We start from the raw sequence: 13214 nt of genomic DNA, 5'->3' as shown, positions 1-13214 counted from the left end.
AAAGACCCCTTTTTTGCTTGCTGTCTTCCCATAAGACAAAGGCATTTTTTAAGAGTGTAGGGGAGAGCCACTTCATGCTGTTATGAATGCTAACCAACCCACCAGTGAGTGAGAGCTAAGTGGAGTGACAATATGGTGAAGATTCTACAGGCAAATGTACCACACCGCAAAAAATCTCTCTCTTTAACATTAGGTTAATTAAAGAAATGGCTTCACCCATTCCTACAGGAAACCTCTTCCTTGGCCACAGTACTTGAAAGGAAATCTAACAATATTTTGGAAAGGACAAGAATAATTCACCATGAAATATTCCAAGCTCATTTACAAATGTGAAACCATTTAAGCTTTAAAGCAAGTGACGTGCTTACTACATTGATGTAAACAAGTCCAGAGCAACATTTGGTAATGCTCATTACATTAGAATAGATTCAAAAGCCAAAAGAAAATTAACACTTCATCAGTAACATTCAACTCTTCCACAAATATACCCCTAACATAACACAACATTGGCTGCATCAAACTGGACTCATACTTTGCAGCTTTTATTGGCATAACCAATGCTAAAAATATATGGGATCTTCAGAGAAAGAAAATCAGGGAGAAAGCCTAGTAGCTGGAGCCACGGAAATTCAAAATCATTGATATTCATGTATTCACACTTGTTTAACATGCATATCATTTGGGGATAGGAGGACATTTAAAAGATACAAATATTTCCCTCTTAACTTGCGTGTAGTGAAAATACTAATGCTCTTTCTTCTTTTAGCTACAGTGCACCATGCTGTCTCAATTATATTTCTAACAATGTCAGAGAAGATATAAAATCCGTCTAATCTATGAAACTGATGAGATGGGGAGGGAGGAGTGCTATGAACTGTAATAAATACTATATACAGTTTAGAAGTACCCTTAACTTTTGTCCCTTGGGTTTCTTACATGCTTTTGGTAGCTTTTAGCAAGGATTCTAGCAACAGAGCTGAACAACCCTGACCTGATGTCCTACGCCATCCTCACTGCCAGGCATTTCCTCCCACATAAAAATCTTTTTGGAAGTGTGGTTTCAAGGAATGAAAGAACCTCCAGATCATTGACTTCCCCCAGCTCCTTTTTTGGATAACACCCAAGGCAAAGGAACATAGTTACTTTACAACATTTGGGTTCTGATGCCTGGAGGGCTGCTCCTCTGCACTGCCAATACATCTCATGGTGAACAACTTAAAATCAGATGCTGACAAGTGCTGCTCAATTGAAAGTCAGTGTTGGGAAGTACCGAATAAAAGCTACATTGCAAATCATCTGGCGTAGAAACTTAAGATAAAGAAACAACACTGGCAATAAAATTAGTCATCAGAATATGTGAATCTAATTAAAATATTACTCAAAAACATCTGTTAAGAGGAGGAAGCAGCCTGCAGGAATTATTCAGTGCTCCTAGACCCATGTTCTAGAAGAGCTAATTATACATAATTCCTCTTATGTTCACGCTGCAAAATATAAAGTCAGGGTGTAGAGCTAGGAATGATTAAAGAAAACAAAATGAATATCTGAAATACTGAATTTCATTTTGTAAGACCTGTATATGAAAGCAAGTTGAAACAAGCAGTATTCAGATCTGCATTATTCTGTACAAAATAACTAGCCTCATACACAACTTCCCATTCTTATTTTCCATTGCAGAACTGAGAAATAGTCTAGTATGTTTGGTTTAGCTTTCACTTTGAGAAGACTGTGAAGGTTACAGCCATGGGAAGCAGCCACTTTCTCCATTTTCTGTTTCTTCTAGATGGCCTGACTAAAGCTATTTGCTACTATCAGTACTTCCCATTTGTAAGATGAGGATATGCTAATATTTGTAACTCTGAATAATACAGATTTATGGTGATCTTCATCTTACTCCTAAGCCCAAGGGGAAATGAAATACTAACAAATTTGAAAATGGAAGATAAGACCTTCTGATGTAATTTAACAGACAATGAATTAAATGGGTAAAAATGAAAAAAAAAAAAAAAAAAAAAAGACTAAAGAGGAAGAATGAGTAATCTTTTGTCACCCATGGTAGGATGACAATAAATTCTCAAAAGATCTCACACTGTCAAGAAGAAATGATATTTAGATTAAACCTTGCTAGACCCTAAAAGGATAATTTGTCAGTATTTTCCACTTTTCTACCAATCCTGTACTCATTTGCTAGATTCCTTCTTTTTATCTCACAGTATTACAGTTTGGACTAGCTGCAGAGCATTTCACTAGGGGGAAGAAAAAAGCTCTAGATATCTTTGTATTTAAAACCATACTGGCTGAGGGTATAAGGAACGAAATAAGAGTAATTTGATCTTATTATCTAATAGCCTTAACTATAGTCTTCTATGATCAGAGTTCACAAGTTTTCCTGTAGTGTTATTTTGCACTAATGATGTTCCACTGGCAGCTTTCAGCAGAACATCCCAAACTTTGATGAAAACCAGGTTCCAACTGTCAGGAATATTTACAATTTAAGACATATAAGTGAGATTATGCTTCTATTTCAAAATAAGTATTAAACTAAAATAAATAATTTATTCCAAAGGATATGCATATAAAATGTGACTGTAGGCTGTTTCTGTAAAGTAGATTCCTGAACTTCTAGCACATTTTAAATACTAACCAAAAGAGATGAGAAATAAAACAATATGAACTTAATAATAAAACAACATAAAACATCAGGCTAGACATGCTGATTGTTTAGAACAGAACTGTTCCCAGCAATACACTAGTCCAGAGATGTCCTCATGTAGAATTCATGGCAAACGTTTAACAACAGAAAAAGTATTTTGTTCAGCGTCGCCTTAGTTTCACAAAGATTGCTGAAATGAAGAGTCCGAATATCCTCACACTTTTGCACTGCAGCTCTCTGACGGAGGCAGGTGCTTTACTGCCTATCCCATCTCATCTTCCCCCCGCCTCCCCGTGGCAGCCTAGATAAACCCAGTTCCCAAGAATCGCAGCAGCACTGCATATCCTTTTGCACTGTAAAATATTTGTGGAAATACAAATTTTTCCTACATGCTCTTTTCCACCTGAGGAAGTGAAAAGAATTTAAAAGAAAGAAGGAGCAATAATTTATATTGCCACAAGCTCCTTAAGCCACATCCACTATCCTTTCCGCACGCCTTCAGCCAAGTGGGTTTTTTTTGAGCTCAAGTGCCAAGTTATTAATTTCTAGGATAAAAATCAGACCTGATTGTTCTCCTCAAGCTTCCCTCCCTCCCTCCCCTCATTTAGCTACCTATGAAGGAAAACAAAACTACAGGGCTAAAAATACTACACAACCTTGTGCAAATGCACAGATACTTTTTACTATGTTGTGGACAAAAGTCATTTGGATTATGAAATATAAAAAATATTTCTGCTACACTCTACATATTGTTTCATTATCTTTAATGTAAAATATTACATACTGGTTGATATTTGTCTTTAGCTTAGCATTCATTGTGTTTAAAAGAGAAACACAAGAAAGGGAATGTTTTAGCATTGTGTACTTATTTTAATATACCATATGAAACCTGTAAAGATTACAATAGCAGATATGCAGATGCAATGCATTGCCAGTCCGAAAAAGTAATGAAGACAATTTTTAAAAGGCTGAATTTTCCTCACAATACTGGCAAACAGCAAGTCATTAGCTGAATTTCCATATATGAGCAATTTCATTAATGGCTTAAATACCAGGGGCACAGATGCAAGACTTTCAGGATGTTACAGTGCTTATAGAAGCCTTTTACACTTATCCAAAGCAATTCAGATGACTTACACACTTCCTTTGAGACAGTAGCATTTCCAAAGGAACCACTCTGAGATAACAAAAGCATCGTACACCTAGCAACTCCAGCAGAGGAACTGCAAGGTCAATGTTAGTCCAGTGCTCCCCAAAAGCCATTGCTACATTACTGCAGAGATCCACACGCTTCCTTTGACACAGAGGAAGCTTCTGTTGTGCCAGAGAAGCAACCAAAATTAATACCATCTAAACACTAAAAGAGAAAAATCCCCCACCACAAGAAGCAAAAGAAGTCTTTTATTAAGGGAAGATTAGTGTCTCTTTTCTGTCAAATATCAGAGAGTATCATGTATCAAATATCTGACTACAGTAAAGCAATAGTAAACAACAGAAGTTGAAGAAATTTCACAATGGGAGCTTTGCACTCTTGTTCAAGTGATGAGGTTGCCTTAATCTATCAGGTGACTAAAACCATGCAACAGACAGGTGTCTACAAACATAAATGCAATCCATGCCAGAATAAAAAGGCAAAATAAAGTACACCAGGAATGAAGAAAAAAATATTAAATGGCACAGATGAAAAGGGATTAAGACTTATCTTTACCTTTCTGTTTTCAAGGCTACTTACACATATTTGACCTAACTGTTCTACTTAGAAATTAGTAACTCAATTTCTTAATTGCACCACTGTAAATAGAGAGAGACAGGACAGGAGCTAACGGAAATACTTCAGACACAGCCATCGTTATTACAAACACAATCCTCCACAGACAGACACATGCATACTTCTCAGAGCATGTATTGTTATTATAATGTAGCTGTTGGTAATAATTTCCTGCAGAAATGAGAAAGCCAGAGATCAGCTTAATGTCTGGCTTGTTTACAAAATAACAGTAAATAACAGCAACATTAATCCCACTGCTCTCACTTTCTTGCATTAAACACAAGACTTTTATGAAAAGCCAAATTCAAGTCTAAACAGGTGTGAATTCACAGTAGGTCTATTGACAGGTACCATAAAGTAAATCAGAATCTTGTCCTCAGCTATATCCTCCCTGTGTTTGAATAACTGCGGCATTGACAAAGCTGCATTTCTCATACAGCATAAGCAATTCCAGTATTTCTTTACTAATTAAACATATTTATCCTTTTAACAGGTACTGTTAAGATACTGGATCTGAAGCGCAAAGAGGTGACGTGACTTGCCCAACAGTCACTCACCTGTCCAGCAAAGTGAACCACCCCCCCCCCCTCCCCGCCCCCCCCCCCAAGATTTCGAGAGTCAAAAGCTCTGTTAAATGGACCACTGCCCCAGGGTGTAAAACGAATACTTAGGTGAATTACACAAGATCAATCTTACATGTTTCTATGCTATTAAACTCGGCTTTGATCTGTAACCTACTAATTTCTCTACTACATCTACTTATTAATACATGGCTAATATTATTCTGCCTTTGCAGTTTGCTGTTTACAATTATTGATATTATTAAAATTATGGTTCCAAATAGAATCTGATCCTGTACACTGATGTTAAGAAAGAAGTGTCCCAATAATTTCTGTGGGAAAAAGGAATCAGCTACATGTCTTCAGAGCTAGGGGTTTTTTCTTCCCTTTTTGCTTTGTTTTTAAAAAGACAAATATGGTATTAAAAAAAATCCTCACACCAGATCTCAAGCACTCTAAAATTATATTCCATGACCAGTCTAGTGGTATTTCAGCCTGTACTAACACCCTAATTTCTTGCCTACAGATCTCAGACAAGCTGTTGTGAACTATAGCAAATGCCTTGTTATCATAAAATAATGCAGCCTAAGGAACTGAACGCGAATCTGGCTCTAAGACTGAGTGTGCATTTCACAGCACACTTGCATCCAGTACTGGGAATCCAGTACCCTGCTATTGTTTCTCACTAGTTAGTAGAGAAAGAGTAACTAATTGCATAAAACCACCTAAGCCCATGTCAGGAGAAAGACAAGCAAGTCAGCCTTTAAAGGACTTGGAAACAATCTGACAACCTAGAACAAGTCAAAAATTGTGTTATTGTACATATGGCTCAAGTTTCATACTAGCTCTCAGCTGAGATGTAGATGCTAAAAGAAAGAGTTGATGGTTGTGCAAACAAGCCAAATGTGGTTCAAAAATGGATCATGGAATGAATGCACTTGGGGTAAAATCCATTGCTTCACAGCTGCACTGGCATCTTGTAAAGCAAAACATAAGAACTGCATGAAGGACTTAATGGGGAAGAGTATACAGATACCAAATAAACTGTAGTCTTCTTTTTAGTACACTAGCTAGTGTGGGATGCAGATCCATGCCACGTGATGTAGTTTCAGATACATGCCTGAAGACACCCCTTTTGTAGGTCAGGGCTGTGTCCTCTCCCGGACCATAGCTGTACTCCAGAGAAATAAAGAAAAGAATAAATTCGCCAGCTCAGTAATCTGGCAGTCTAAACCACTGCTCTCAATATTCGGATATGCTGTGATGACAGGTACCGTTGTTTCAGTGAATTGTGGGCAAATGCAGTCTTCTTCAGTGGAATAAACCATTTTTGATATTGTTATTATGTAGTGTTTCTGTCTCAAATTTACATTAACGTATTGTAGTGTAACACTGTTCATGTTTAAACAGAGCTATTTATGCTATACTAAAGATAAGCAATGATCCCCAAGAAATTGGTCGTTCATTACTTGCAGTTAATATATATTTTGCTTAGCCTCAGGCAAAGCTGAAGGCAGTTTGTGCACTAATAGGCTATTATTAGTTGCCATTAACATTGACAACACCAATTTAAATGGGAATGTTGGTGTTTCATACAATCTGTTCAATGCTGCCAAAACAACCAGAGTATGCTTTAAACAGTGATTATGACAGTTGGTACATCTATGAAGGAAAATAATCCTCAAATTCTCAAATTGTGCTACTCCAAATACATAAAGAACTATATATCCTGTGTCAGGGAACCTCCTGCTAGAGTTTTGAATGAATATGAGAAATTCAAGGAATATCTAAACAGAATAAAATTTGCAAAAGTATAGTTGCTTCAGATCAATGTAAAGGAAAGAGATGTCCTGAAGCAGGTCTACCAGAGTCCATACACTTAGCTGCCCTAACGTCACCACAAAAAAAAAGCTATTATGTATTCGTAGCACAATTATGCTCATAGAGAAAGTAAATAAACCCAACAACAAAAACCAACTGACCTTTTCAAAATACAGATAATAAGAGCAATTAGTTTTCTCAAACAGTGCAACAACTGTATCTTCCTCATTAATTTTACTCCAGTTGTAAATAGCTGTGTTCACATGCCATTTGGTCAACCCTTTGAAAGCCAGAATTTCTAAATATCTGTTTTTACAGTGACTAGACAGTACCATGGAAACTAGCATTTCACAAACTTCCAGAAACTGATCTTGCACGCTTACCCATTTTCACACCACAGAAGTTACTGGCTGGCACGAAGGAAGTCTGCTTCCATGGCAGGAACTGACAAGGATAAATGCAACACTTGTGGCTCTCTGATAAAGCCCCTAGCACAAATGACTGCATAGAAAAAGAAAGTTGTGCCATCCATTAATTCATTTAAGTAGAGATTTATGAACTTGTGTATTCAAAGAGTGCTTTGTTACTGAGTGCCAACCCAGATGGAATACATGCTGTTCTCTGGACCAGGAATCTCAACTATGAACTTACCTGTGATGTACTAGATGATATAAATGAATATAGCTTGAACCATCATAGCCTTCAAATTTATCCTCATTAACTTTCAAGACTGTAAATTATTATAATGACTCAACACCACAGGAAGCACTGGTACTCTGTCGACCCTGCCTGGAAGCAACTCAGATGAGCTTGTGCCCTCAGTTTCTCTCCCTTCCAACTTACTCTTGCCCTCACTTTCCTCTCCCAATTGTTTAGTTCAAATCTGTATTCGAGTATCTAAAACATCAATCCCTGAGTAAAACTTTGTTATAAAGCTTATAAGGAATCAAATATTAAAACCATATACAAAAGGACCACTCTGTTCCACTCTAGACCATGCAGGAAATGAGTTTAGATTGATTAAAATAATTCCCCGAGACAAACATTTAGAAGAAACCACTCTATTCTTTGTTGGTGTAGCACAATGATTACGTGTGCCCATCTTAATGACACTTAACCCACGGTTCCTGCACCGTAGGATGATGTACAGTAACAAAAGCATTTCCTTTACTACCTACAATAATTTTCAGCTATAGCAAATGACTTCTTTAGTACAACTTGCATGGCTAGCAAAACACCATGAATACCCAGCTGCACCGCTGCATTCTAGATTGAAATATGTAACTCAGTTATATGCTTAATCTGCTTTCAATACATTGGCTTCCCAGCACCTTAAAACATAAATGACCATGTGTTTTTCTCAGTCTGGACGGTACAAGTGTGCACATTCTTTTCTCAGGTAGCGTGGCCTTTAAACCATCTGCATTGTTAGTGCATTTAAGGGCCAACCAACTCCAGGCAGACCAGACTCAATTCCTTCAACCACTGTCTAAACCCAAATGTCTTAGGCAAACACACAAAAAACCTCCAGACCCAAACAAAAACCCCTAAGCAACACCACTTTGCAGAGGATGGATCCCACACAGAACGCAGCAGAAGCAGGAAGCTAGAAGGCAGGCATCCACGGATCGCTGTGCAAACGGGGGGCATCTGAAAATTAACTGATTCTAGCAGCACGATACAATGTGATAGCACAGAACTCTTAAACCTCAAAGGAGTATTTAATTAAAAACGAGCTGTGCACTAAAAGCTTTCTTCTTTTTTTTTCCCCCAACATGCAGATAATCTAATGTCTTTGAACCTATATGGAATGTTATCATTGGTATTGGCAAATATGCAGATGAAATTATAATTAGATTACCAGCTTTGAATTTGACATTCAAAACACATAACAACAGAAAGGACATTCATAACTGAACTTCTTCATTTTATGACTACAGATCTACAGAAGTTTATCACTGTCAACACAGAAGCATCAATCCACCACTTGCATTGGTTCCCCTATCTCTTATCCAGTTAACATACATATTTAACCACATTTAGACCTGCGTAACTTGTAGCTCTTAAATACAGAAATTGAAATATGAGCTAAGTTTGTTGATCTTAAGCATGATAAATTTGTTTACTCACTATACTCTTTAAGGAAACGTTTAGAGCAAATTTTCATCAATTTTGATGCAGAGATAAAAATTATTAATTCCCCCAGTATTACTTAATAAATATATATTTTCCCCTTCTGTGACACACGAAGCCATAAAAAAAGCAAAAAAAAGTAAAAAGATCCTGAAAGAGAATAAATATTAAAAAAAAAACACAACCAAAAAATAAAAACCCCAAACCCACAACCCCTAACCCAGAAACCCACCCTCCATATGCAGAGAAATACAGAACTGAGATATGACAAAGACCTTTTCAATCTGTCCTACTGATAAAAGTGTGTCTTCAGGTCTAGCCTGAAATTACAGGTAAATAGAGATTCCAGGTTGTCTTTCTGAAGTCACCTGGCTGTAGAGTCTTAAAGTTACACCAGGAAGCCAGCAGGTGCAGGATCAAGTCTATGCAAAATGCGATAGAAATGTAACATATAGGTTTCTTTTAGAACCCAATTCATAGGTGACTAAACTCAAATGATAAATATCCTATGGCATAAAAATGCAGAATGAAGGAAAATAATTGGTGTCTAGAAGAATGAAGTTTTTTTTAAAAAAAATGTTGTTTCATTTTTTTGTCTTATTTTCTATCTACACCATAAATACAATACACATACCAAACAACCCTTCCACTTTTCATATAATACAGAGATCTAAGAGGGAAGGGAGAAAGAAAAGAAAAGAAAACAAAACAGGAAAAAAGGAAAATAAAGGAGAAGTAGAACAAGAAAGTTTCAAATAAACTACTACTGTTCAGTACATTAGATGCATTTCTTTATTACCATTTTCCCCATCAGACTTCCTTTCATGGTCAGTGTCAGTGAGGGACAATGCTGAGTTTGCCCGGCTTGACAAACAGGAGCTGTGTTCCGATTTCATCCCCCTCATCCACATCCTCAGGGCATGATCCGGGGACGCACCACCTTCTGTTTCAGTATCCACATCTGAGCCCACCTCTAGCGGGTAACTGTGCTCAGCTACACCGTGTAAATCTGTTTGATAGCCAGAGCACAGAATATGGGGAGTCTCACAGAATTCCATGTCTGGAAAAAACAAAAGTTCAGAAAAAAAATTTAGGAGTGGAAAGCAATATACTTTTGATTTTGTCTTGGAGAATCTGTTTAGAGAATTAACATTGTTAATACTACAAGACTTTTTTTGGTCAGTGGCTCACTTTTCTATCTAATCTACTATAATACAACTAAGAGTGCAACTCTGGAAAATACATAATACTGCACTGTAATTGTGCCTTTTTTTCTGATAGAAATTTACATTATAGTTCAAACGTGTACACACCCACACGTCGATAGTAGTACATCAATTTAGAACTGAAGTGAGTACTTACAAATACAGATACTTTCTTGGGTTTTTGCCAGAAAGGCAGAAAAGCTCTAAAATTAATCTTAGTATGTTTTTATTATAGGGAAAGCATAGCACATTTGTGAATAGAGAAATTACAAAATAATGCCTGAAACATTTGGTTAATCACAGAAGACAAAGAAAGGGTACTTACCATTGGCTTGCTCTTTGAGAGTGCTGTCCTTGCATATTCACACCAGTGGGTTTTGGTTCTCCAGTGCTGGTGGCCTACAGGAACTTCCTAGAAGAGCAGTGACTGCTAGGACTGTACAAGTACCCATCTCATGACACCAAGCGATCAGAGATTTTAAAGAGTTGTACAGTGCTCTCAATACTTCAGTTACTCTTGCTGAACACCGCAACTGTAGGGCAGTAGAAATCCGAGGACAAACAGAAGGTGGACAGGACCCATAATGTGAATATGCAGAGGAAACATTCTCGAAGAACTACAGGTAAGTAACACACATCAGCAAATTACAACTTCCCTTTGAGGTAGCCTCTGCATATTCTCACTTGTGAGAATCCAATTACAAATGCAACTCCCAGGGAGTAAGACAAGGAGTTCTAATTAAATAAGGATTACAGAACTGCATTCCCTAATTGAACATCAGACCTGTGATGCCATCTTGAGAGACTAAATACAATATCAAACATGCATACAGTATACTTTCAATTTCTAGAAAAGAAAAGAAACATTCGAGGCAAGAGGCATTGATAGAGATCAGGACAAACACTCTCTTCTACTGTCATCCTGACTAAAGCTTTAATTTGCCAAACTAATCTACTTACCAGCCAGCGAGTGGAATGGTTCTTACTTTAACCATACTCTTTGAAGTAATAAAGCACCTGGTATTTTCTTGAAGGTATCAACAAAAATCTACAATCCCAATCCTAAGCTAGAATATGCTGAGGTGGCTGAATTTTCAAGTCACCTCTCTCTGCGTATCTTTCTTCTGCCATGAAAACGAGCACCAGTTGTAGTGACAGCCCACATAGGCTGGCTTTCAGCTCAGGGCATGGCAACTTCTTTTCCAGAAGGCAGGGGAAGGAGGAGGACAGCAAACAAAGAAGTGGCCATGGCCTCATTTTCCTATGCAAGAGTCCTGGAAGGTCAACCTTCCCCCCTGGTGTTGTCACTGCATCGGCTGGCCCATCCCAGCAGCAAGGGCCATCACTGGCTCCTTTTGGAGTGGCAAGACAGGTATGGAGGCCCTCCAGAGTGCTCCATCACATAACTGATCTTTTCCCCTTGTTCACAGGAGGAGGACTTGGTCTCAGCCAGACACTTGAGAATCTGCAACATACTCCACCTGCACTAGCCCCGTTCTCCAAACCTCTCAAATGCCTTGAGGCTGGCTGTGAGGTTTGATGGCGCTGGCTAGATGAAAATGGCCAAGACACTGGGAAGCAGCTGCCTAGTTTTTGCAGCAGAGGCAGTATCTGCCATTTGAACTTTTATCTCTTTGTGTTCCCGAGGGCCTGTTTAAAACTAACACTTGGCTGATTGGCAGAAGGAAGGAGGAGCAGTAGTTCAAGGCAGTACTTGTGGACACAAATGGAAGCTGAGACTGGACGCTACTAGTTCTCAATCCTACACAGACGCTTGCAAGAAAGACTTTGAAACTTATAAGACTGGAAAAAATCTCTCCTTCCCACATGGCTAAGATGGTAAACACAAAAGTTCCGTCTTCAGAGAAGTCATGTTGTTCTGAGATTTTCAAAGCTCACGAGGCATAGGAGACACAAAGGCAATCTCACAGAAAGTTACTGGATATAACCAAGTACAGCGTTGCTCACACAATGCCCTATTCCTAAGTATCATTTTAATCATGTATTAAAATGACATGATTAAATATGACAAACAAGCTGCACTTGGTTTGGTGGAGCGCAGACCAAATCTTTGTATGACATGAAGAGCGCAGATATTGATGTTGGACACTGAACCATCACAGCTGCATTGCACTCCTAACTTTTACTTTCTTTCTGACAGCACTAAATGGATAAAATCAACTTTCTATAAAATATGGTTCCAAATGGTGCACATCAATTCTTGTTTTTTCTTTACCAAATTAAAAAGAACTTGTATATAAACTAAGAATTAAAAAGCCAGGAACAGTCCCAGATTACCATCCCAGACCCTAGTATCAGTGAAATACAGACCGAACCACATCAGCAGGCTGCTTCTACTCCACCCTGAAAGGACTACATTGTTCTTTGAAACTGAGGTTGTGGATGACACTATTTCACCAAACATTTTTCAGTAACAGAAAGCTGAGTCAATGTTTTCCTGTGAAAGACCTGATTTACGGTTCATCTTAACTGACCTGAGCTACTATAAAAAAGTTACAGGAGCTTCACTCCACGTACTGCACCTGTGGTCTGGAGGAAAGGTGAAATCTTGCTGGCAAGTAGTTCACAACCAGCAAGGAGCTAGTGTCTCACATGCAGGGATAGTGTCCAGATTGTCCACTCCATCAGAATCTTATGATGGTTAACACATGCTTTAGCAGATGACATAAAAGAGAGGAATAAGTGTATACTGCCTTTTTAAAGAAGTGTATTATCAAAGAAAATTAAGGTTTAGCTGCTAAACCCATATAAAAACTCAAGGAAAGTAAATTAGGCTCATGCATTTGGGCAGTTGTGTTTAAACACCCTAACAGGTCTTTAGCGCTTCACATAAGCGCTAATGAGAAGGTACATCCAAAGGGGGACAGTTTATTGATGTACATCAGGAACAATTTATATTGAAAAACACACTTAATTCTTTACTTATGAAGTAAGAGAGCCAACAGGATTATCAGCCTCAATACTGGTCTCAATGCTCGCCGAGGCCCACACTGCAGAAATAACCTCCAAGAAACTGACCCTTTTTTTTTTTTTAAACTCTCTCAGAATCTAGT

At 38.0% G+C, this 13214-nt stretch overlaps 1 protein-coding gene across 2 annotated transcripts in view; it reads right to left on the bottom strand.

Moving 5' to 3' along the window:
• TENM1 (teneurin transmembrane protein 1) overlaps window positions 1–13214 on the bottom strand; it is a 344632-nt gene that overhangs the window by 215779 nt on the left and 115639 nt on the right. For both annotated transcript variants that reach the window (XM_037408500.1, XM_037408501.1), the window contains exon 3: window positions 9735–9995. In XM_037408500.1, coding sequence (XP_037264397.1) covers window positions 9735–9995 — 261 coding nt within the window. The remainder of the gene's footprint in view (window positions 1–9734; window positions 9996–13214) is intronic.

Source organism: Falco rusticolus, chromosome 14, assembly GCF_015220075.1.
Source record: "Falco rusticolus isolate bFalRus1 chromosome 14, bFalRus1.pri, whole genome shotgun sequence".
Taxonomy (NCBI): Eukaryota; Metazoa; Chordata; class Aves; order Falconiformes; family Falconidae; genus Falco; species Falco rusticolus.
This window is presented reverse-complemented; position numbering and strand designations above follow the sequence as displayed.